At 39.7% G+C, this 25,794-nt stretch overlaps 1 protein-coding gene across 10 annotated transcripts in view; it reads left to right on the top strand.

The window, feature by feature from the left end:
- AFF1 (AF4/FMR2 family member 1) overlaps window positions 1-25,794 on the top strand; it is a 194,415-nt gene that overhangs the window by 50,000 nt on the left and 118,621 nt on the right. Inside the window, exon 1 of one of the 10 annotated variants that reach the window (XM_036026818.1) lies at window positions 12,651-13,346. The exons of 8 other annotated variants lie outside the window; for them this stretch is intronic. In XM_036026818.1, coding sequence (XP_035882711.1) covers window positions 13,330-13,346 — 17 coding nt within the window. In that variant the 5' untranslated portion in view covers window positions 12,651-13,329. Of the gene's footprint in view, window positions 1-12,650; window positions 13,347-25,794 lie in introns of those variants that run through there. One more of the 10 variants, XM_028507949.2, reaches the window with a different exon arrangement.

Raw genomic sequence — 25,794 nt, 5'->3', positions numbered from 1 at the left:
CAGCCCAGAGTTCTCACTGAACAGAGTTAGAATTGGGTGAGTTCTAATTGGATTAGCTGAGGAAGCCCCCTTGTTTCTGAAACAGTGCATTCTGTGAACTAAAATGGCTGTAATCTTCTTAAGTGAATCCTTAAACAAATGCTTAAAACTAATTAGTATCAGTTCAATAACTTATAGATCCTTGATCCTGAAAGGCTTAATTGGTTATTAACCAGTGTTTTGTTATGTAGATTTGTTATGTATTCAAGATGTTTAGGATTTAGAAAATGGAGTAAACCTTTCTCTGAGTTAGTTTAGTAAGTGCTTAGAAGACAAGGATTGTTCAAATCTCCCCTGTAGGTTTGTACAGATATATAACAAAAGCAGAGAGTACTTTTTGTACACCTTTTGGCAATCCATTATGGAGCCATTATGGAGCCATTATCAGCCGTGACAGTTCTGTCAAGTAGCAGTATGCCCAAGACTGAAGTAATAAGGTATAAAGGGAACACCCTTGGGAGGGGCCTGGAACACCCAAAACCATAAGTCTGGACTCCCAGATAAGGACCCCATCTGGACACTGATGTGAATGGAACCTCCACCCATTGTAGGCTATAAGAACTCAGAACTTCAACCATTTGACATTTGGGCTTTGCTGTACCATGGGTCCCACTTTGCAGTCCAGTGGGACTCCTGCTCCACTGTATGTGCACTGCCAGGGCAGCTGCCAGTCTTGAGACCTAAACTTGCCTCTCTACCTATGGACTCTCCAGTGATTGGGACTGTGCAGCTGGTGGCTATGCTGGCTCTAGCTCCCCCTCTCTTTGTGTAACCAGTGTGTGACTCTACTGGCTTAGAGGGGTGGTCTCCCCTAATAAACCTGGCATTGTGGAAAGATGCCAACATGTGTGACTCCTTTCAGGGATGCTCATGGCAACAGGGTTTTGCACATAATATGTGCTTAATAAATGTTGATTGATTTCATTTTTATCTTCCTTTTTTGTATCATGACTTTGATAGGAAGCACAGCTCATGACAAATAAATCTCAAAAAATCCTCTTCTGATTTTTGGAGGAGTTCCTTTGTCTTCCAATAGAATATAAAATTTATTTCCCAAATTATGTTTTAAATTGTTTATGCTCAGTCATTTGCTGGGAATAAAAACAGCCCATTTAGGACAGTCCTGGGTATCACAGAAATTGTTAGTAGTTGATATAATTTCTTTTATGTGTGGGGAGACAAAATCTTAGTGTAATTTATATGCTGTGATTTACTGATCATTGTGGCTTGTCTGTATATGAAAAAAAAGTCCCACAAAAGGAAAAACATCCCTTCAAAGCAGGGGTATCCAACCTTTTGGCATCTCTGGGCCACACTGGAAAAAGAAGAGCTGTCTTGGGCCACACATTAAATACATTGCAACATGTAATTACCAAAAAAAAAAAATCTCATAATACTTGAAGTAAATTTATGATTTTGTGTTGGGCTGCATTCATAGCCATCTGGGGTCGCCTGCGGCCCACAGGCCATGGGTTGGACACCACTGCTACAAAGCCTGGGAAGTATCTCCTCTTTTTCAGTTCTTAAATCCCTCCTCTCATCTTATTCAGGACAATTTGGGGGCAGCTTGAAGGGATGGAAAAGCCCCCAACACACAAAAGACTGCACCAAAACATTGTTTAGAGATTAATGTTTTAGACTGGATATTGGTCACTTGTCTTTGAGAGTTCAAGGAATTCTTAAGTGTTCTGTATTTCATAATGCAGGGCTTTTCAGACTTTAATGAGCATATGAATGACCTAGGGTTGTTTTTTTTTTAAGGTTTTACTTATTTTTAGACAGAGGGGGAGGGAGGAAGAAAGAGAGGGAGAGAAACATCAGTTGGTTGCTTCTCACAGGCCCCCCAACTGGGGACGTGGCCCACAACCCAGACATGTGTCCTGACAGGGAATCAAACTCGTGTCCTTTTGATTTGCAGTCCAGCACACAGTCCACTGAACCACGCCATCCAGGGCTGACCTAGGATTCTGGTGTGGTACATCTGGAATGGAACCTGAGATTCTGCATTTCTAACAAGCCTCCCACGGGGAGGATGGCTGCTGATGCTGCCACCACGGTGGCACTGTTTGGCCCTCACCTGGAGTGTTTTCTCTTTGTTGGGATGCCTCAAAAGCAGAGGTTCTCCAACACAGCTGCACATTAAATTCCTGGAGGACATTTTAAAATACTGATGCCTGGGGCCCATCCCCAGGAATTAATGGCCCTGGGGTGACCTGAGTGTCAGGAATTTGTAAATCTCCCCAGGTGATTTTTCCTGTGTAGGCAAGGTTGTGAAATCTGGGTCTGAAGAATCTGAATTCTTTTCATTAGTTCACATTATGGGGAAGTACCTGTCTTCAACATGATGCCCTCTGTGTGTGTTTTAAATTACCATTATTTTCTATTATTTTTTCTTCTTTGGACATGTTTTGAGAGAGTCCCTTTACTAAACAAACCACATTTAAACAACTTTTGTTTTCTTATTTTTAAATCAAACTATAAGCCATTTTCAGTTAGACTTCCTGATCAGTATGAGCCAACTGGTGTTACCATACTGAGTTGGCATAAGCTCCAGAAAGGCCTAAAGGAGTCCTTCACACACTTTCCATGGACAAATATGTGATTTCTTTAGACTTTTTGAAATGTTGAGAATAGTTTACTGACTGAGCGCTCCCTACTTCATTTGTGGACCTGGGTCAGAGTCCATTGCTTACATAAGAGAGAACCCCTCAGATAGGCCAGGTTGGGGAACCGAACTCACCCTTTAATTATGTGTAGGAGGAAGTCTTGCCAGCTGCAACTCCAGCAGAATTCTTCATGATTCTCTGTTTCAGGAATTACCTTATGCCTGCCTTTCGGTGCAAACAAGCAAACATCTCCTTAATCCCATCCAACCTCATGACTTGATTTGCTTGAGAGCTAGGAGCTCCTGGTAGGTAAGAAGTGAAGGTTAAGGTATCAGGGAGGGCTTCTGAGAAGAGCTGCAGTTGGTAGGGGCTTGAATAATGGCAATGGGTCCCCAGGTGGAGAAGAGGGGAAAAGACATCCCAACAAAGAGAAAATGCTCTGTGCAGGGATGGGTGGCACTAGAGAAGTGTCTCGCTGGAGGACGTTTGTGGTGATGGCGTGGGAGAGGATGAAGGGCCGATGGGAGAAGACAAGGCTGATGAAGCTGGGCCAAATTGGGAAGGGTATTAGATGCCCCTTGGTCTTCCTCCTGGAGGCAGCAGGGAATGCGTATTTCCTTTTTCTTTTTTTCTTTTTTGTAAGTAAGTAACATCTGGTGTGTGTTTTAAAATGGTATATTCTATATTCTGGCAGTAGTGTTGAAGGTTGAGTGGGGAGAGAGACAGGGCAAGAGAAATGATTCTTATAAAGCCATTGACAAAGCATGATGGTTTATGGCAGGGGTGTCCAACTCATTTTCACTGGGGCCACATCAGCCTCGCAGTTGTCTACAAAGGGCCGAGTGCAATTTCAACTCCTTAACCAGGTAAGGAGTAGTTACATTTATACAGTCCTACAATTATTTTGGCCCTTTGAAGGTGACTGCCAGGCTGATATGGCCCCTGGTGAAAATGCGTTTGACACCCCTGGTATATGGGGAACCCGAAGTAAGAGTGATGGGGGTTCCAGAAAGAATGGAAGATTTTATTATTATTTTTAACTTCCAAAAGGAATTAGAAGATGGAAGTGTCAGCTGTGGGTTAATATACTATTGAATCTAAGTAGAATTTGGTGAATTAAGGATAGTAGCCCCAGGGCAGTAGTTTCTGAGTGTTAGTGTTCAACAGAGTCACCTGGAGGGCTTGTTGATACTAATTGCTGGACTCCACCCTAGAGTTTCTGATTGTGTAGGTTTGGGTGAGGCCTGAAAATTTGCAAAAGAATGCAGGAAAGAGCAACACAGGAAAAAAAGCCAAAGGGGGTAAATGGAGTACAAATACCAAGTTGGTAGAACTTAAACCCAACCATATCAATAATTAAAATAAATGACTAAACATTTCAGTTATAAGGCAGAGATCCTGCAGACTGGGCCTTACCCAAGACAATAATCTGCTTACAATAAATGAATTTTAAATGTAAAACTATGCTTAAGTACAATATAAGGGGAAAGGACAGAAACAACATACACTGTCAAACAATGAGCATAAGAAAGGCAGATGGTGCCCAGAATGGAGACCTGTGGAGCTGACTGCAATCTAGCTGGCAGCCTGGAGGCCAGCCATGTCCAGGGGAGCCCACTCCGCCCAGCTGCACCCAGTCCCCCTGCAAACCGATGAAGGGTTAAAAATAAATGTTGATATAATCCCCTTAAAAAAGAAAGGAGAGAGGGAAGGAGGGAAGGAGGGAGAGAGGGATAAATCTAAATGGTTATATTAGGTTCAAGAGGGAAGAAGTAGAGTCAGTGGGTGTGAACTGCAGGAAAGCCCCTTTTAGCTCCATGGAGCCCAGAACTTTCCAGTGCTTGTCACCTGCCAGCAGCTGGAAGGGGTTGCCTTGTAATTAAGAGCAGATATCTCTGGAGATAGGGAAACAGGCCAGTCTAGGTGGAGAAAGAGCATTCTTGCATAGAGAAATGGGTTAGATGACCTCTGTTCTCTTTCTGGAGCTAAGATTTTATTACACAATCATAGGCTTCCTCCATAACAACAGACCATGGTGGTCGCATGAAATAATAATAGAGCTGAAAAATTCCTGTCGCCTAGTATGTCATAGTTGTGGAAATGTCAGAGTGCAACACATTACTCACATGCTTGTGGTGACACTGGTGTAAACAAACCTACTGCGCTGTCTGTTGTATAAAGGACAGCACATACAGTTATATACAGTGCATGACACTTGATGATGGTAATAAATGGCGGTTACTGGTTTATATATTTACTGTACTATGCTATTTATCGTTATCTTAGAATACATTCATTCCACTTATTTAAAAAGTTTGCTGAAAAACTGTTGCCGTGTTACACTGGCAGCAGCCTCATACTTGCAAGTTTCTTGATTGCATCATTTTCTCTCATGCTTGATTTAATTTCATGTTTTCTACAGTCACGTGCTATCCAGGCTGGTAGCCTAGGAATGATAGGCTGTGCTATTTAGCCTAGGTGTGTGGTAGGCTTGCCATCGGGGCCTGTGTCAGCGTACTCCATGATGTTCACCCGATGATGAAATCACTGAAGGACACATTTCTCAGAATGTATCCCCGTAGTTAAGTAGCACCTGACTGTAGTTTATTTTTACAATGAACTACAAATGAACATTGTGATTTTCTTTTTGTGTGTCACTACAGAAAGCAGTTGTGTGTTTATTTTACAATATTTAGAAAAATTTTAAATACCTAGAATAAGTCATGTGATCCTTCTATCCAGGAATATCTATGGCTAGCATTTTGATTAAATATGCATATTTAATCAATTTTGGTGAAGTGGAATCATACCAAATGTAGTATATTGCAACCGTTTTTAAAAAACCTTATATATTTCCATGCTACTAAATATTTTGTAAAACAGGAGAGTGAAACCATAGTCAACCCAGGGGGAGGAAAAATAATTAGAGACTAGCTTTATGAATTCAAAAAATTTTTAAAGTAACACTCTTTGTACCCTGGCACTTTTACTATCTCCAGAGCACTCTGGGATTTTTGTGGTGATTTACATGTGGAGGGAGAGCCAGGAAAAGGAGTGAGTGCCTGATCTTTAGTTTGGGTGATTGGTCTCTGATGGACAACCCAGGGACCAAGGGGAGAGGTGTCGGTGGAATTTGGGGCCAATCAGATTAATTGTGGCCTTGTTGAGTTGGAGTTACTAGGGGTCACCTGCTGGCCTGGAGCCATCTCTCAGGCTGCTGGTGTCTCTTTCCTTCACCCACTCGCCTTTCCTTTTAACAAGCATCACTGCTGCTTCCCCCTGCATGCTCATTGTTGTGCATACTCACCGGGTTTTGCTCACCGAAAACTTAAGGCAAATCCAATTTTAAGGGGTTTATTGTTAATCATTACAGATAAAAACATTATAGAGCTATGGAATTTTTAAGGTTTTCAACTAAATGAGCTTGTGTCTCTGTGCCACATCCTCCCACCCCCTTGTCTGTTCCCATTCTGTCTCTGGTGGTGATCGGCCCCCCTTCTTCTATGGAGAAGCCACCCTTGTGGCCCCAAGCAGTATGCAGGCTGAGTGATAGGTTTTTCTTGGCATCACTAGTGTGATGTACTTTTCACTAAGTGAACGGTTTATTTTAGACAATCCCCCAAGTGCCTTTTCATACTCAGGAAAGTGTTTGGGGGCAGCTGGGAAGAACAGACTTGGAGTTGGGTTAGCGTGACACTTGGAGAGAGTCACTGATGATCTTTTCCAAGACAGCATTTACACTGAGAGGTAAGTGAAATTTTCTGGTTCTTTATATTGGATCCTGGATGTGTGGGCAGAAAGAATTACAAAATAAAGTGAGAGTTGCTCCCTAAAAAGAGTGGTATCTTAGAAGTTCACAGAGGGGAGCCTCCAGGAAGATGGTCACTGGGTCACTGGCATTACAAAGGAAGCAGACTATTTGTTTACAAAGTTCAGCTGTGATGGCAGAAGGAGGTTGGGAAGCAGGTTTTAAGGAGAGGAGACTGACATGACAAGTGGGGGAAAGACTGACTGTGGAACTGGGGTAGAGAAAAGAGAAGGTGAACCTGGAGCATCTTGTAGTGCCAGAAAGTAGAGAAGTGCTCCAAAGGCAAGTCAAAGTCAAAATGGGAGCAAGTTACAGGGACAAGGAGCTAACCTGAAAAAGCCCCCAGTGGGCAAGGCCAGAACAACTTGAGCAACAAAATTAATCATGTAGTATTGGATTATAACCCAAAGTATAAAATACCAATGAGTCCATACTGATACAAACATTGGGTAAGTGATTGATTAAAGTAATAACTGGAGAAGGAACTCTTTCTTACAGAAGAATTCCAAGTAGTATGTATACACACTACCACCCTACAGGAGGTGGAATATAATTCCCTCCCTCTCTTGAAGGGAGAAACATCAGACAAGCCCATGTAGGGCAACGCAAAACTGTCAAGGTGTCGGAAAACAAGGAAAGGCTGAGAAAACTGTCGCAGACACAGGGCAATGGGCGATGGCCTGGATTGGATCTTGGAGCAGAAAGAGGACATTGATAGAAAAACTGATGAAATCAAAATAAAATCTGAAGTCTAGTTCATTGTAATATTTCTCATTTTGATAAATATCAGATGGTATTGTACAATAACATGAAAATGGGGCAAGTGGATAGAGAAGTATATGGAGATTCTTTGCAACTTTTCTGTAAATCTAAAATTATTCCAAAATGAAAAGTCTAAAAAAATGTGTGTGAGGATGAGGCATTGAGGGAACTTGAGCTCATTTGTTGGCTGAGAAAAAGTTACTTTTTCTCAGGATAGGCAAGGATGGGCAAGGATATTGGGGAGGGGAAGGAGGAATGTTTTATCAATGCACAGTAGAAGGAGATGTGGAAAAGTACAGACCAGAAGCAGAGAAAGAGTTGAAGAAAGAAGTAAAGTTGGCAGTAGTTTTTAAATATCTTTGTGTAACCCCAACAGAATGTTGAAAAACTCCAAGTCTTCATTCTCAGGACTGTCATCTGAGAGTTGTCAGAGAAAACCTGACTTCTTGCCCATCTCATTTCATCATTCTGATATACATATATAGCTAGATAGGTGAGGCATGGAATTACCCAGATGTCTTTAATGAAAAGCCACCACTCATGTGTCCTAATTTGAGTTCAGGGACGCTGCTTTAATATGTAGAACTGTTCCTTTGGGGCCTCAGAGGTATTTATTTATACCCTGGAGCAGTGTACCCTTTTGAGATCGATTTGGGATGAGGGAGAGGCCTGCTTTCTTGTTCAAGGAGGGAAAGGCAAGTGGGACAAGAAAGGAAAGCCTGAACCCTGGTTTTAGAATAGAGCAATTTGTAAATTAAGGACCTGGTAATAGAGTTAATTGAAATCTTTGCCCTCACACTTCTTGAGAATTTCCCTGTACCCCAATTTTGAAGACCATGGTAGAGGATCTGAGAGGTATGGAGTAAAGTTTGGAAGATGGCTTGGGGAAGGAGAGGACTTTCTCAGGACTGCTTTGTGTTGAGGTCACAGCTGAAGTGGGGAGGAAGCCAGTTAATTTTCAGTGATGCTCACTATGCTATTCCCTGCTGTCTGTCCTCTCCAGGGACTGCTTATCCTTTTCTCCTCCTTTGTCTCTCCTCCCACTTCCTGTGCCTGGTGTTTGGGACCTCCCAGAGGAAACCTTGAGCACCCTTGTCTTGGTGAAGTGGTTTCTGTAGTGTCCTCATTAAGCAACATTCCACTGAAAGGAAGTAACACTTCTTAGTGAAGAAATTTGACCTATGTGTCTTGTAGACCAAAAATGCTACTGAAGAGTAGAATCATTGAATGACTGTCATGGTACAAATGTATACATTGAATGAAGTATTTTATTGTTCCGATTAAGGCAGACTGTTTACATTTTTAAAAAGTTGACGATATGTTAGAAAGATTTTGCCATCTATCTCTTCAATTAAAAATATATTTGTATTTTTAAATATATGTCTATCCATGTTTTGCCAAATAAATGATGGAGCCTTTAAAAGATCAATCTGTTTTCACTCTAGGATAACAATATCTAGTGCACATGTGTGATTGAACTTAAGATGTGTGGTTCAGGACACGTGCCGTGTATATTGGTGCCGCTCCATGTGTGCAAGTAATTCACTCTCATTGATTTGAAGAGCTAATGAAAAGGTGCTCTTGTGATTCAAGAACCCATTTCAGATAGTAGAATAGTCTATCTAAACTCTGCCCTGTTTATTAAATTCTTATAAATTCTTCCCTATTTATTAACTAATTTACCTTTTTTGGTTTTAGCATACCTTGTTGCTATGGGATTAATGAATTCAGAAAATGTAGCAGTGATTAGCATATTCTCACTGAACAGAAAAAATTACTAGATTATTTTTTTCTTTCAAGTAACACCTTTTCACTATTTTCATTAGAAATTATCCACTGTGCTCTGGCCACATGGTTCAGTTGGTTGGAGTGTTGTCCCGTACAGCAAAAGGATGTGTGTTTGATCCCCCGGTCAGGGCACATACCTAGGCTGCATGTTTGATCCTCTCTTGGGGTGTGTATAGGAGGCACCCATCCATGTTTCTCTGTCTCTCTCCCCCTTCCTCTCTTTCTCTGTCAAAAATAAATAAATAAACAAAATCAATAAACATATGCTCGGGTAAGGATTAAACAAACATTCACCATACCGGGCAATTACTAATATAGTCTTAAGGTTTTGAAGGGGCAGTGAAGATTGACAAGTGATCTTACCACTGATTTGACAGTTAAGTTGGATGTATTAGTTGGTCCAGTTTGAGCATACTCTAGGGCCCAGGAATTCTTCACCTGAAATCTACAGGGCCTCAGGTCTTGCTAAGTGGGTTACAGGGCATCATGAACCACATCTGAGTATAACAGATGTTGTAAGCATGGTCCTATATCCTCAAATTTCATCCGAAAGCCAAAGAACTCTGTGCCACCAAAAGGTTAAGAAAGTCTTTTTATTCAGTGTCATTGTGGAACAAGGATACAATGGTGTTTTCAAAACACTTGCAGATAATAACACCCATGTTTGTGTTTCAGTACTTCTGTAGCCACATATAGTATTCAGTTGCAGAATTTCTCCTGCACTTTTCTCTAGTATTTTTAGATTTATTACAAATTGAGTGTAATCCCACTTTTGTTTCATATTACCCACAGTAATGTATATTACAAATGATCTTGAGAGCCCAGGGAATCTCAGGTGTAATCCTGATCTGCTGTTGGTTCCATATTTCCTTTTAGGCAAATATTTGCTGTATTTTTTTCATATCTTCATAGTATTTAAATAATACCAGACAACTGACACACTTCACAGAGAAAAATTAAATTTAATATTAGAATTGTTATGTTCCTAGCCTGTGGTAAATGGGAAATTTTTGAGTAAATGTTATTATTAAATATTGTTTCAACTTACTTAGATGTCTGATATGACTTTGTTTAATGCATAAATGATATTGAGTATTTAGAACAGCAAGAGAAAAATTGGGGAGGAAATGGCAAGAAAAAATTCTTGGGAGAAGAGTTTTGCCTGAATTTATACTTTGTTTTCTTTAAGGTTTATCACTCTATTGCAAAAGAATATATGTATCAACGAAGTTTATTGTGTGATAGAGATCTCTTAGGAATGAAGATAAATGCTGTCTAACTGTGATCCTTGAAGTGATTGAGAGAGTATAGACCAACACTGAATCAAAAAGTTCTTAACATTATTTTCTAAATATGCATGGTCTGAGTAATGGTTCACATATAAACAGACGAGTATTAGCTGGAGAACTTGTTGAAATGTGCATGCCTGGGACCTCACCCCATAATGCTTTTGACTCAGTAGTTCTGGAGTCTAAGTTTATATACATGTTCCAGGTGATTTGACCACACTTTGTGAAGGCTGATCTAGGTGCTAAGAGGTTGCATGGGAATAACTGTAATGTAATAATATTACCTTTAACATAAGAGAAGCCATAATCAGTGTGGAGAAGTGAGGGAGACTTGGAAGTATTAGCAAATGATATGGAATAACTTCGCACTCTAAAATTCATTAAATTTTTTATCTCAAAATTGAAAAAATTAGAGGAGTGGAATTATTTTATCTTTATGCAAATCTCTTTACCGTCTAGCTTTTTCCATATTCAATCTGTTACAGTGTTTTGGTTGAAGTCTACAAAGAAGATTCAGTCTTACACAGAACCGGGAGTATTTTAATACCTTTTCTGATACTATGTCCAAACACCACAAGTCATACTTTCTTAAAGGTTAGGTGCAGTGTGGAATCTGAAATCATATTATTGAACTTTAAAAAAAAAAGTTTATTGATTTTTTTTTTACAGAGAGAGAGAGAAAGACAAACATTGATTTGTTATTCCACTTATTTATGTATTCATTGGTTGATTGCTGTATTTTGTGCCCTGACCTAGAATTGAACTGGGATGATGTGCTAACCAACTGAGCTACCTGCCCAGGACTTTTTTTTTTGCACTTTGATATATTATAATATATTGCTCTCTCTTGCACTTTCAATGGATCTTTTACCCATGTGTGCTTTTGTACCATTCAGATAATATTGATTACTAAGTTTTGCAGATCTTCTAAAATCACATTCACTGCTGTTCTTATCTCATTGAAAAAGTCTCTAAGTATTGGGAAGCTGTCAAGCTCACAGTGGCAGATGTGAACTTATCCAAAATGCTTGAAAGCTCAAAATTTATTATTGACAGTAAATACTATCAGTTGTTTTCCTTGAAGAAACAGTCTCACTTTCTTCATTTTTAAGTAAATGACTGCCCAATTACCCAAGTCAGAGCACCCACACTTTGTCAATTGTTCATTCAAATAAAAATGGTAGTCCGTGAAAAAATAGCTAGTGCAGCTTGCAACTCAATTGCCCAAGTGCTTCTTTTCTGGACACACATTGTACTTCACTCTGCAGCAGCAGAATGCTTCATGTATACTTTTCATTTTGTTACAGAGAACATCAAAATGACCTGTACTCAAGGGTCAAGATTTAATAAGGTAGTAATTCCTACTGCTTGTTTCCTTAAGAGCTTTCGTAAAGGAAACTGTTTTGTTTTTTTTTTTTTTTAATTGCTAATATGCAGCAAAGAATGCAGGGACTACTGGTTTCACTTGCTGCCACGGCCTTGATTAGTGCTAAGGCGCCAGCAGTTTCCCCACAATTGCTTTTTCACCATGAGTGCAAATGTCAGCACAGTGAAAAGACAAATAATGTCTTTGTGTTATTCTAAAAATAGTTTTGACCTCTCAGAAGGTCTTGGGACTCTCAGGAGTCCACTAATCACACTTTGAGAACTACGAATAGATATGCATTGGGCCTTCCTCCCACCCCCGGCCTCCCAGCTGTGTGTGTGTGTGTGTGTGCGTGCCAGACATCAACATGTCTGTATTCCATGGCTTCTTAGTAATATAGTCTGGCATATCTCTGTGAGACGGGCAACACTCTCATGATTCTAGCTAGAGCGGGGAGTCTACAGGACAGGCATTCACTTAAGAATTTCCAGCTCCTACAATGTGCTGTGGTCCCCATGACAGCTGAAACACACAACCTCACTCCATCTCTACTCATGGAAGTTTCCCCCTGCTTAGCTTTAGACACAGTTTAAACTTAAATGCGTTCCTAGGCCTTCAATAATATGCGATTTCTTTTGTACTTCGTACGTTTACAACATTGTTCTTTTGCATCCTCAGTAGTTTTTGAAAACTTAGCCAACCCCTTAAGAACCAAAATGAATCCGTTTCGTTTATAATCTGCATGTTGTCCCCTAAAAAGGAAGGGCGTTTTGTAAATATTTGTCTCAATGTAAAATGAAATCAAAACTGAAAGCCAGCAAAAGTAAAACAAGTGTGCTTTAGTTGAACATTTCCTGATTGAGAGCTCGCATTGCAAAGATCAAAAGTAGCGAACGTGGTGTGCTGGTTAGGTTTTATTCCTTGCCCACTGCAGCCTCTTGGGGCCCAGTCTCCATCAAATGCTCAAATTGGAGCTGGAGTTCTGAGCGGCCGGGTACCGTGTGTTCCGGCGGTGTGTTTGTACATTGTTAAAGCTTGGCAGAGCACCAGCCGGGAGCCTGCAGGCGGGGCTCCACCAGAACGTCCGAATTGGCTGCGTCGGCGCTCGGGCTGGGCGCCCCCTCCCGCGCAGTGCAGCCTCCAGCCTGGACCAGCCCAGCGCCTGCCCGTTTAAGGAGCAGGACTGTACCACCAGAACTTTCTTGACGGGTGGCGGGGGGCGTATTCGGGCGAACTCGGACAACTTTAAGTGATCCAAAAGACGATTTCCTTTTTCTTCCGCCTCGGCCCGAGTTCTAGTGCTGTTCGGTGGGAGCCGTGAGCTGGTGGGCTTTGGACGTGGGCCTCTTCCGTCACCTTTCTCCGGAGCAGTCCTGGGGCGCTCGCTCCGAAATCGGACGCGGTGTTCCCCGGCCCGTCCAAAGTGTAGTCTGCCTGCAGAGGCCCGGGTGCCCGGATGTCCATCAGGATTAGGGAGAGCCAATACGGTCCGAGCCGGAGCCTGCGCTGAGCACGCCCTGGCTCGGGAGCAGGTAGCCCCGCAAGCTCGGGGCGCCGCGTTCGGGAGCGGTCCCCGCCGGGCTCCGGCAAATGGTGAGCGTGGCGCTGGCACAAGGGCCGCGGGTGGAAGGCTCTGATGGACAGGAGACCCTGAGCTCTACCAGCTGAACGATGGCAGCCCAGTCAAGGTAAAGCAGGCACAGAGAGAAACTTTTACAGCCCGTTAGTGGCTAGGAGACCTGAAGGTTGCGGGGTGGGGGGGCGCGGGGAGGTCGGGCTGCTGCGAAGACGGGCAGGAAGCGGCTTTGTCATTGCTTTCTCATCGTTCCTGATGCTGGGGTCGCTACTTAATGTCAGATTTAAAAAAACGGTTTAGAGAACACACTAGACAGTTCCTGTAGTGGAGCAGAGCGACTGAGTTAAAGTTAGGGTTAAAGTTAAATTTCTGCCCTCTTACAAAAACAGTCGTTAATTCCAGAGAAATAAGTTGATTGAACTTGTCTGCCTTTGCCCAAATTTTCATTTAGTCTGTGCACCTCCATTCGCTTCTCTTGATTTTTCGCCGCTCCAGTGTTGTGAGCAGAGCTTAGTAAACCAATTAATGTTAAACAGTTCACCTTGGAGAGGGGGGTTTGAGAATTTGCCCGCTGAGTGATTGAAGATTTTACTGCTAAAATGCACGATTCCACATAAAACGACACAGCTTGAATCTGCTGAGTCGGCGAAGACCGGGAGTGTGCCGCCGGCGGAGGGGAGAGGATAACGAGCAGCAGTTGGTGTCAGAGGAGCCCTGTTGTGAGAACCTCAAGCTCTGACTTTCCGTGGTTTTTTACGTGTTTTGTAATACGAGCGTTAAAGACTGATGACAAGGCATTTGTGTTTATTATACGATTCAGACTGTTGTGTGATTTCATTTTAGTTCTGACAGCAGTTGGTGCCAAGGGAAAGTTTGGAGTTGTGTGTGTGTGTGTCTGTGTGTGTGTGTATTTTAGCTTTTACAGTAGTTTTACCAGAAAGCAGTTTGGCATCACAGAATTAAAGTATTAGAAGGGCTCTTCAGGTTGATATTTGTGGGATAGTGATTTGGGGATATCTTACAAGGCTAACCACATTTCTGAATGTGCAGACAGATCATTGAGAAATAGAGATTTTTGATGTTGGAGTTTAAGATAGATGAGACTTCGAAAAATTTACCGAAGAGTCAGAACTTTCGAGGAAGAAAAGGAACTTCTCTATATAGAGCACCTCGTATGTGTTACCTGCTTTGTATATTTAACCTTCTCAACACAGTGGTTTAATCCTCGCCCCCATTTTATTAACTGTTCTAGAAAAGGGGTCCTTAACTTGGGGCCAAGTCGTAGAAAAACTTGGATTAGAAACAAAAGTTGCCTGTTTATTTTTGCTAACCTCCACTGAAATTCAACTGTCAAAGGTGTCAATTGCATGAAACAGAATAAAATACCTTTAAGAAATTCAGTAAATATTATCTACTATATAGAGCTGGGATTTGAACTCAGGTGTAAGGGATTTCAATGCCTTAACCCTTACACTAGTTAAGAATAAACAGATTTATTAGCTGCTTTGTCTAGTGCTGTATGCAGTCACAGTGACTTTAACTGGATTACCTGTGATTCTCCTCTGTCATTTTTATTTAGTAGGCAAGTGCTTTTATTTTCACATTGGGTTACTTAAGGAAACTGAGGCCCAGCCAGCCTGTCCTTGCCTGAGGTCACAGTGTTGAGCACTTCCTCACTTCCAGGCCGTCTCTTTAATGTTGAGGTGAGGTGTTAAAAGGGAGCCGCAGAGCCTCAGTATAAGTGTACAAAAAGCAGCTTCTGCTAAAAATGCTTTGTTCCAACATGTAACAATCTGAGTTATTAGTGTTATAGTTCAATTTAACAGCAACTGAAATAGAAGGACCCAATGTATTTCATTCTACCTGGTCTTCATACATGCCATTGAACTAGGAACAAAGCCACAAGGTCCATGATATGTGTTGTTTTCTGAGCCTGAATGATGGGAGTATATCTCACAAATTGCAAATGTCCATTTTCTTCGGTTACATCTGGAATGTGGTCCAAGCTCATTTAGACGCCGGGAGAGTGGGTAACCTTTAAGATCCAAAGAGAGACTATGTGGAGAAGGTTGCAGATATTTGTGGATTTCAGGAAAACCTCAAAGTTGGGCCAAGTTGCCCTGAGTAGTCCCCTAAGTGAAACTGAACCATCATCTGTGATATATATATATATAAAATAAAATCTGAGGTGAAATCTTGCCCATGTGCCGCACATAGTATCTGTTTGCTCTTGAAACAAGTAATTTAGATTGCTGGACTCAATGGACCTATCGCTTCATAGCTCAGTATGTTCTCACCATGGTAGTTTCATTGTGCGAGTTTCAGTTTGATATTTTTTTTCTTTTAGTGAAAGATGTAGGTGGGAACTTAGATGAACTGAATTTTGTGGCACTTATAGTGAATACGTGAACTGATGGTGGCACTTTTCTTTTATTGTTTGGCATTGTTATTAGGTGATATTCTTGATTTGTCAATAATGGGTGGTACATGACTAATTTTTATGTGTATAGGGTAGGTCGTGTATTCTTTCTCGATGGTCAGCTTCTTAAGGCAAGACATTACTTCACATTTTTTTAAGTATCCCCTGAGTAAGTTTGAAGTACTTTGCATAAGGGAAGGACCTCCCTAAGTATTTCTTGGCTTGTGAAATTTTATAAATTGAGGTTGTATATGCCTCTTCCTCATTTTAAAACCTAAAAGTAGGAAATTAATTGTTTTGTTTTATGGTTGATTTCTTCTCTAGAAAATAAAGACATTTATTGGAAAAGGTTAATTGCCTGAGTTTTAAGAATTAAATTTTGGTTCAGTCTTTTGAAAACATTAAATATTTGGATTGAGTTGTGGTGAAAGGCCATCACTTACATCTATAGAAGTAGTTAGAGCAGGAGTGTGCTATGGCCTCAGCTCTCAGGTTTGTGTGTGCTTTCTCTGGAATTTATAAGCACAGCAGATACATTGACTATACTTCCTAGTGGGAATTGTAACAAATTTGCTTTCTGTAATGTGAAATAGTTACAGATTCTGGCTTTTGTTTCCAAATTCTGATCTAAAGCACACGGGGACTATATTCTTATAGAAGTATGCAACCTGGCATGCCCTCTTTTGAGAACCATTAAGCCTGTGATGGGCAGGGATGGGCATAGAATCTGAACACTTTGCAGATATGTCCTTTCCTCTGAGGATTAGCTTGCTTTATATTGAATAGTATGTCGATGGATAAAATAGAAAGGAGGGCTTTGTGTGGTTCCCAATCCCTGCTCACTCCCTTATTGAAGCAATCTCTGAGTTCTAGGAAGGAAAATATACGTACTTTCAACTACCATCAAGGATTAATTTGTTTTAAAATGCGCCTTGTGTTACCTGAGAAGCCCTGGCCCGCCCCTACCTGAGGGTGAGGGGTGCAGAGGTGGGAGTCGGGCAGTTCAACTAGTTCTCTGGGAGAGTAGCATTTGGTGACAGAGAACATCTCAAAAGAAAGCACTTTCACACAAACAGCAAAAGGAAATTAGGTTTATCAGCTCTCCCACAGTTGTTTTTTTTGTTTGTTTGTTTGAATTTGACTTGTTAATGAAGTTTTTAAAGAGAAAAAAATAAAGTAAAATCAGATTGTTCCCAAGATTATTATGAAGCTGGTCTTTGGTGACTCTCTTTGACTTTCATGAGGGAAGTTTTTCCATTACAAAAAAAGAAGCAATGCTGTTAAACTAGTGTAGACCAGTTTGCTCCACCCTCTGCCCCCACCCCTGATTTATGAACTACTGATACCTTGGAAGAAAATCCCTAAAAGCAAAGAAGCTCCAAGTAAATACAAGCAAAGATCAAAGATGATTGCTTTGGTATTTTGGAAAATGCAGTTCAAGGAAGTGATTTCAAGAGGGAAATAATTTATGCACTATTTGACTCAGTGAATGTCTTCATTTTTTCCCTTATGACACCATTGTAAACAATGTCCTTGACAGAAGAGAAACACAGACAGGTCTCTTAAATGATTTCCTGCTAGTTCATCCTGAGAGCACAGCTGAGCTTCCTGACTCACAGACTAGAGCTCCTTCCATGATAAAGATGGGAAGGAGGACTGAGTCATTTTTTCAGTCAGCTGGTTTATGGGGATGCTCTTTGGCAAAATTAACAAAGTGATCCCTTGAGAGATTTAGGGGATTCTGTACTAGACCATGAAAAGGTATTCAACCACTGCTTCTATATTCTTTTGAAAATGGAATTCAGTGAATGCTATATGTAAACAATTTCAATATCAAATATATTCAATAATGAGAAAATCTTAATCATGGATAAGAGAAATTATTTACTCATTTTGGTACTCTCACTTATTTGTTTTGAGCATCCAAAGCTATATATTACCTGATAGCTGTCAAATGGAAAACTTAGAAAATTGATTACTTTGTGCCTGCTTTGAGATACAAACATGCACCTTGACTGCTTCTAAATATATAAGCTTGGTTTTCTATTAGCAAATGTCTTCATTTTGTTTATTTTCCAAGAATGGCAAAGAAACTTAATTCCAGAATCTCCTGTCTTCTAAAAAAGAAAGTCTGATATGGGAGAAAGGACTACAAGCAGTAGTGATTCTGATTTCCCCTTTGTACTGCTTGGGAATATGGTCGGCACCTTTAGGACAGAGCTTTTTGGCTCAGAATTATAAACATAGCAAGCTTGGGTATTGTAATCTCTTTGTTGTGGTTCAGCTACATTTTATTGGTAGAGGGTGGGTGCATAACTTTTACAGTTTAAACGATTACCTAGCTTTTTTACTTATGCGAAGAAACTGGGGGGGGGGATGCTAAACTTGCATTTTACCTCTGCTTCAGAGTGTTCTCAGTTCATTTTATTATGAATATAACGTATTCATTTGCTCAAAATACTACAGCAAGTAGAATGCACGGTAATGTCTTACTCAAATATAAATGCATCAGATGAAATTTGACTTTAGACCTCAGGGGGGAAAATAAGATTTATAGCTTTTGGTGTTAATGCCCTGGACACCCAAAACTAAAAATTAACTTTAAAACCATCCAAGTGCTGACTTTTTGTGCCGTGGCAGTGACCGTGTGTTGACAGTCCTTCCCGTGTGCAAACTTTTTTCTTTTCCCATCTATCCACCATGACTTAAAGCTTAACCTACAGCCAACATAATTAATGTCCTGAAAATCTTTTTTTCTCTGGTGAGTGTCTGTTGTTTTCTTGTGTTGGTTTACTCGCTTTGTTTTTGTTTTAGCCAGATTGAATGCCTATCAGATTCTTTTTTATTGTTGTTGTTCTTTGATCCTATCAGATTCTTAAGGCTATTATTCAAAGCAGTAATTTGATGTCAGACTTACCTAATATATTCAGAAGAAATCCCAAGTGAAATCTTGTCAATGGGAACTGAAGCAAACAGAAAGGGAAAAGTGTATTGTATTTCTGTTGACACCCAAATTGTCTTTATTTTGGTATTAGGCATTATATTTCCGAAGGGCACATTCTGAAGGTACTAAGAATTGTTCTTCCCCATAATGACTCATGATGATGGTCCCTTGGGGATCTGCAGGCCACATGACCCTTCCTGTGGGGGACTGGGGAGCCCTAAAGGTGTGACTCCTGAGAGACTGGTTTACCTCTACTTTATCCAAAAGGATATTGCCTTTCTTTTCAGCATTGCTTACTGTGGGATGGGCAATTAAATGAAAGTAAAAGAATATTTTAGGAGCAGTACGGTCATACTAAATGCAAGGTTTCCAAGTTGATTAGACTTAAGAAGATCATGCAGGGTGCAGCTTGGGGTGGAGCCCTGCTGGCTCTGAGGCCAGGGACCTACCTACCACACTCTGAAATGGGGATGTGTGTGTGAGACATATAAACTACAATATATATTGTGCAATGCAGTTGCATTCAATTTAATATATAATATACTCATGTATATACAATCTGCTTTCCATGCCCCCCACCCTGTTGAAATAGGCATGAGGTTGGTGGAGAAGGTAGATACCTACCTATATAAATTTATGTACTTATTACAAACTGTATTAGTTGAAATGACCAAATGTACCTATATTAAAGAATAAATGGAAAAAGAAGGCCCCAAGGAGTAATGCCCAATGTTTAATTATGCAGAACTTGCCCATGAACTGTTTCAAGGACCTGGATATTTAATTTACTTAATTTACCCTTTCCTATCCACTCTGGGCTCCCTTCCAAAACACCAGCTCCCCCCTGCCCACTGCCCCCTTTATCAAGTGGCATTTGGTTCCGTTCCCAGGGGAAAGCTATAAGTGTGATTTGTCAATTAGATCTAAAGTTTATGAATTTGAAATGAAAGTTTTTTATTTTAAACAAAAACACTGTCCTGCTTTACTGTTGTTGAACAAATAATATTCAACAAAAGTTTTTAAATAAGACTCCTACTGGGAAGTAAATGTTAAAATTATAGCAGATGTTGGTTCCTGTAATGAAATCCAGGAAACAGTTTCTGGTATGTGGGTGTTGTAACTTTAGTTCTTGGAACTTTCCTTCAGGAAACTGCCTTGTCAAAAGCAGGGCAGTCAAAATATATGAAGCACAATTCACAAACTATGTTGTGCAGTGTAATTAAATTTTGATTTGGTGCATATGCTTTTGTGGTTGTGATAGAACTGAGACTATCATGTGACTTTTATCCTGGATAATGTACATCTGGATAACTTGTTAAGTCGCTTCTCTCCCTTCCCCCCATTCTCTGCTTTAAAAATACAGGTGTATCTGATTTACTCTGGATATATTTTTATGGAAAGTGGTATGAAATTAACCAGTTCCCATTGTTTTGTACCAAATATGAAATGTTTCCTACCCAGCTTTGCAGAAATCACCTATTGTTGCCTCACAACTGAAATATTAATATTTTACTTTAGAGATTTCTAAGATGACCTGGTCTAGCTGGTCATCTAGACCATCTAAGCTACCATCTAAGTTGGTAGCTCTCTTATCAAAATGCTATAAAAATTTGGGTATGTGTTGTTATGGTTCCTAAAAAATCATTGAAAGCAGCAGTTTCCAACTGGTGTGCCTCAAGAATTTTAAACATTCAATACCTGACTACTTAGTCAGGGGCACTGACCTCTTTTCCCTTAGATTGTCAGATAAAAAAATGACAACAGTTCTCTGGTGTGAATGAATCAGAATTATAGCTGGTTTTGCTCTTTTGTTGTTGTTGTTGTTGTTGTTGTTGTTACGTTGGCGATAATGTATATTTTTCTGGTGTGCTGAATTCTAGTGATTAGTTTACATGTCCCACAAGATGAAAACAGTTGAAAATCGCTATTTAAAGGGAAACAGAGCCTCACATTGAGTTAATATGCTACATTTTAAATAATTTTTAAAATTCATTAAAAGGGGGTATTCAGTGGTATAAAGTTCTGGCCAGTAACGCAAAGCTAAAGCTATCATTTTATTTATTTTTTTTCTAGCATCTTTGACCTAGCAATTACACTTTTAGGAATTATGTTTTTGTTATTCTTTTATAGTCTGTGTATCGTTTCCCCCCTCAGTCAGTCCCCTTTCAGAGTTAGATGATGCTATGTAAATACAAATTCATTCCACCTGGAAAAAATTAGGCAGCAACCTGTTCTAACATTAGCGTAGTAAAAACCCAAATGAAAGCCAATGTGTTACATTTATTTCACAATGAAATTCTGCTACCTGAAAATGTTGAAAAGAATAATGAGATTAGTGTTGTCTGCTTGTCATGTCACTTGGTTTTAGTGACATTCAAAGTAAGCCAATTAAAACTTAGTTTATGTTTTTAAATGGGACTCATGTCCAGAAAACAAATAAAAACCCTAAATTGAAAGTTTTAAAAGAGTAAGTTTGTTAATCCTGTCATTTTGCCAATTGTATTGAGAGTGTGAAGCTTTTGTTTTAACCCTCACATGGGGCCTCTTCTTACAAACACCTTTTTCTTTTTCTTATTTTAGCAGTCATGTTTGTCTAAGGATAAAGAGAGAATCATTGTGTTTACTTACTGCGGAGTTTATTTCGTAGGTTTTTAAAATGTCATGAAAATTCTCAGGATAAGCCTAGAATAAAATTTGGTTTCTTCTTGAGGTCGCCCATATTCTGTGGTGACACCCTTAAAATATTTGTCTCATCCCTTGTTTTAAAAGAGCAAAGTAGAAGCTGTGCTCCTCCTTGGTCTTTTTGGTACTTTGGAAATAGCTCCCTTTCTTTGGTGCAGGGAGGGGACAGTGAGTGTTACTGTCACTCAGATCTTTAATCTCTGATGTCATTTCTTAATTTATGAATGTTTCTTCCTTGCCCAATTTTTTGACAACTTTGAGGTATATTTTACTATCATAAAAGTCGTCCATTTCAAGTGCACACTTCACTGATTTTTAGCTACTTTACTGAGTGCCCCAGGTGTCGCCATAAGCACTTTTGGAACATTTTGTCCCTCCAGTATAACCCCCCCCCCCCACCCTGCCCCGTGCCCACTTACAGGGAATTCCTGTTCCCAGCCCCATGCAGCCACTAAGCTACTTTCTGTCTCTGTACATTTGCTTTTTGTGGGTGTTCACATACATGGAATCTTATGGGGTTTTGCACAGTGTTTTTGAGGTTCACCTATGGCACAGCATGTGCCAGTAGCTCTGCCCTTTTAATTGCTAAATAGTATTTCATTGTCTAGATATGATAGGCTGGTTGTTTCCAGGGTTTTGTTTTTTTATTATGAATAATGCTAATATGAACATGTGAGTCTTTGTGTAGACATTATTTTCCTTTTTCTTGGTTAGATAACCTAGGAGTAGAAATGCTGGATCCTATACAGTTTTATGCTTAACTTTCGAGAAACCACCAACCTGTTTTTCAAACTATATGTCCACTGTAGCCCATGTTTAAATCGATGTAATTCAGTCAAGTTATTGTAAGTTATGTACTGTCTTCATAGTCAGCTGGGGTGTGAAAGTAGTGGTTCTGAGATGTGATCAATTTTGCATTTGTTTATTAAAAAATGTTATGTTTTAAATTTATATGACTTAAAAACCACAATTCATTTTTCTCATAAAATATCCCGTTATAGTATTTAAGTTGATTGGGCTTTTTGATGAAGAAACTTACATCAAGGTATGCTTAAAGAAAACTAAAATAAAATTTAAAGTATTGATGCATGCTGTTGTCAAAATAGCAAACAAAACTCCCAACCTACAATTCAGAAACCCCTCAAATAACAAAAATATATTATTAAACATAAATTCTGTATTTTGTAACTGTTAAATTGCCCTAGAAATTGTTATTTCAGTGTGCTTTTAAATAAAACCATTTAGGCCAAAATTAGCTGTTCTTGTTCACTACAGCCTCACAGGCAGAGATATGTTATCTGAGTGCAGCTTCTGGGAATTATCATTGAGACGTGGGCCCTGCCGGGGAAGGTGGTGGCTGTGTGTTCTCAGTTGGTGGTGTGCTCTAGACTTCAGAAGATAGATCTGTTTTATGAAAAAAATTCTTTTATGAAATGGTTTGAAATTATTGTATGGTAGTGAAAGTACCTTTTTAGCATTCTGTTGCCATTTGTAAAAAAGCTGGGGAGGCCTTAGTTAGTTCTCTCATCACGGCTGCCTTCCTGAATCTGCCCAGTGTGCTTTCAGCTTTGCAGCCTCCGTGCATCACAGCGGTGGTGATGGAATTCATTGCTTCTAGGTATTAATTTACCTACTGAAAGATCACATCCATATTAATAGCGTTGTGACTGTGGCATATTCATGTGTGTGAACAGTGCTTTCAATATTAGTTACCCATGTCATGTGTTGAGGAGGGCCTTACTGCTCTCTACGAGCTGGCCGGCCACAGGGTGTGCAGGTTTCTGAGTTAGTTAAGATAGAGCATCTCTCTCCCCACCAGGAGAGGAGCTCCTGGTTTGGTGGGAGGAGACAGGCAGAAAGTAGCAAACAAACTGGTCAAGTAAACTGAAACTTGTGTTAACTGCTGTGACTAATACAAGGGAGTTGTGAGAGAGAATAATAAAGTGTGAGGTACTTGGTCTCACATGGGCCGTGAGGACCTCTGAGGAAGTTGACCTGTGGTGGAGAAAAAGCAAGTCATGACATGTTAGACTAGAGGGAGCTAATTGTCCTTTCAGGATATACATGGAAATAAGTGATGATGGTGGGAAGAATGGTAGTTTTAAGCAGCACAAATAGGTTATAGGAAATAACCATCAGAGGAAAAAACTGTGGCAGTTTTTCAAAATAAAAAATTTAGTTGGTTTTGTGGATTAATTCTACCAAAGCTTAGCTATGTTATTTTGGGTTTTTATTTTAATGAGGGCAAAATGAGTTCTGTTACATTGTAACTTGCATTTTCAAAATAGAGATTATATTTTCATTTTTCTCTTACATTTTACATTGAGTGTTATTTCATATTAGTTTCAGGAGTACAGCATAGTAGAAAATCATGAAACTGTATTTTCTAGAAGTTAGCCTTAATTGGTGTATAATTATAAACAAGTTAAGCATGTGGAAAAGAAATTTGAGAGGACATTTTTCTTAGTTTAGTAGCCATCAAGTAAGGGCTGTGATAGAAGCAGAGATGCTCCCTGCTGTGGGTACAGTCATGAGGAAGTGGATGAAGGCTTAGACAGTGAGGAGCATATTTAGCCTGAATAGTAAACACAAAGGTTAATTTATAAAGCGCCGTTTTCTACACGTGAAAGACTGTTTTGGGGAAGTTGGGCGAAAGCTTCCCTCCTCTGCCAACAACAGATCTTGAAGAAATAATTTATGTATGTTAAGTTAAAACAAAGCCCAGGAATGAACTTATCCTTGAGGTTAAACATGAAAACACAGTAGAAGGTGGTATTCTTTTAGAAGTTTTAGAAATAAAAAATAGATAATCTTCTACCTTGGATATTTCAGGAAGTAGCAGATGGTTTAAGTACCTTTTTCTCAAGGGATTATGTGGCTTCTTGAAAAAGATGTGATCACAGCAAACTAGAACTTCAGGAACTGAAAGTTCTTGTCTCCTGCAGGCATCACAGCATATTGGATTATATAAAATTGCTTCAGGGACTTGCATTCATTATCACCTCATCTCTCTCTCTCTCTCTCTTTTTAGATTTTATTTATTTATTTTTAGAGAAAGGAAGGGAGGGAGAAAGGGAGAGAAACATCAATGAGTGGTTGCCTCTTGAGCACCTGCTACTGGGGACCTGTCCTGCAACCCAGGCATGTGCCCTGACTTGGAATTGAACCAGTTACCTTTTGGTTCGCAGGCAGGTAGGTGCTTAGTCCACTGAACCACACCAGCCAGGGCTTACCTCATCTCTTTTGCACTTCTGTTTTACAGTTATTTTCAAATAAATGTATTTTTATAGGCCTTTTGTAACTTAATATATAATAATTATGACTGCATTGTGAACATGAAAAAGAAAGCATATTCTTTATTTTCAGGGTGTAGAGTTAAATGTGTGTCTTTATGTTAGACCTGTCTTACATCATTTCTGTATTTGTTTATTCTGTCATGTATTCAGAGGTGAATATGTACCTCATACAATTAAGTTTCTATTTCTTCTAGTATCTTCTGAAATTTTGGTGTTTATGCATAAATTTTTATAATTGTTGTGTCTTTATTTTAAAATTGGCTCCTCCTTGACTAATTAGTTTATTATAGATTGTTCCAGAAGGTTTTTGTATCGGTGGTTAAAAAGAAAAAGACATGTCTTTAAATCTAGTATCTGTGTGGATTTTTTTTTTTTTTTAAGTTTAAGAGTGAGGGAAGTGTTTCAGAATTCTCCCTCACTCCTTCTCAATGAGCAATTTCTGTTTTCTGTATCATCATCCAACTCAGTCACTGTACCTTAATAATGTGTTTTAATAAATAACAGAGCCAGTCTCCCTCCATTGTTCTTTGTGGTTTTAGATTCATGGATATTTTCTCAGGTATAGTTTTCCAGTTCAACTTGAGTATTTTGTTTAAAAAAGCTAGTGGAGCCCTGGCAAATGTGGCTCACTGGATTGAGCACCAGTCTGTGAACTAAAGGGTTGCCTGTTTGGTTCTTGGGGAGGGTGCAGGGGCTGCAGGCCAGGTCCCTGGTTGTAGGGCGTGCCAGAGGCAACCAGCTGATGTTTCTTGCACATATCAGTGTTCTCTCCTCTTTCTCCTTCCATTCCCCTTTCTATGAAAAGAAATACATAAAATCTTTAAAAATAAAGAAAAAAGAAAAAAGCTAGTGGAGTTTTAATAGGATGGCTTCCCAAAAAACTTAAAACCTCATCCTGTTTTTCAGAAGTGTTAAAGTTTTAAACAGGATCGCTGTGTTCTTTGTAGATTTTCATGGAATTGAAAACAGTAAATTGGAGTGCCAGGTACTAGCCAGACACCATTTGTTTATCTTGAAGACCTTTGGGAAATCCTGTTGCCTCAGTTTCTCCAGAATGAAGTGAAAATGTACATTTTTCTCTTAGCATAAATGAATGCATTATTAATATAACTAAGACTGGAATCTTATTTCTGCAGGTGATTTATATCTAGCTTTATGCAGAAGGAGCATTATGTAGTTTTTGTATTGCTGTGGATGGTATGTCCCTTTCTAGGAGACT

The sequence above is a fragment of the Phyllostomus discolor genome, chromosome 1 (assembly GCF_004126475.2).
Source record: "Phyllostomus discolor isolate MPI-MPIP mPhyDis1 chromosome 1, mPhyDis1.pri.v3, whole genome shotgun sequence".
Lineage (NCBI taxonomy): Eukaryota > Metazoa > Chordata > Mammalia > Chiroptera > Phyllostomidae > Phyllostomus > Phyllostomus discolor.
This window is presented reverse-complemented; position numbering and strand designations above follow the sequence as displayed.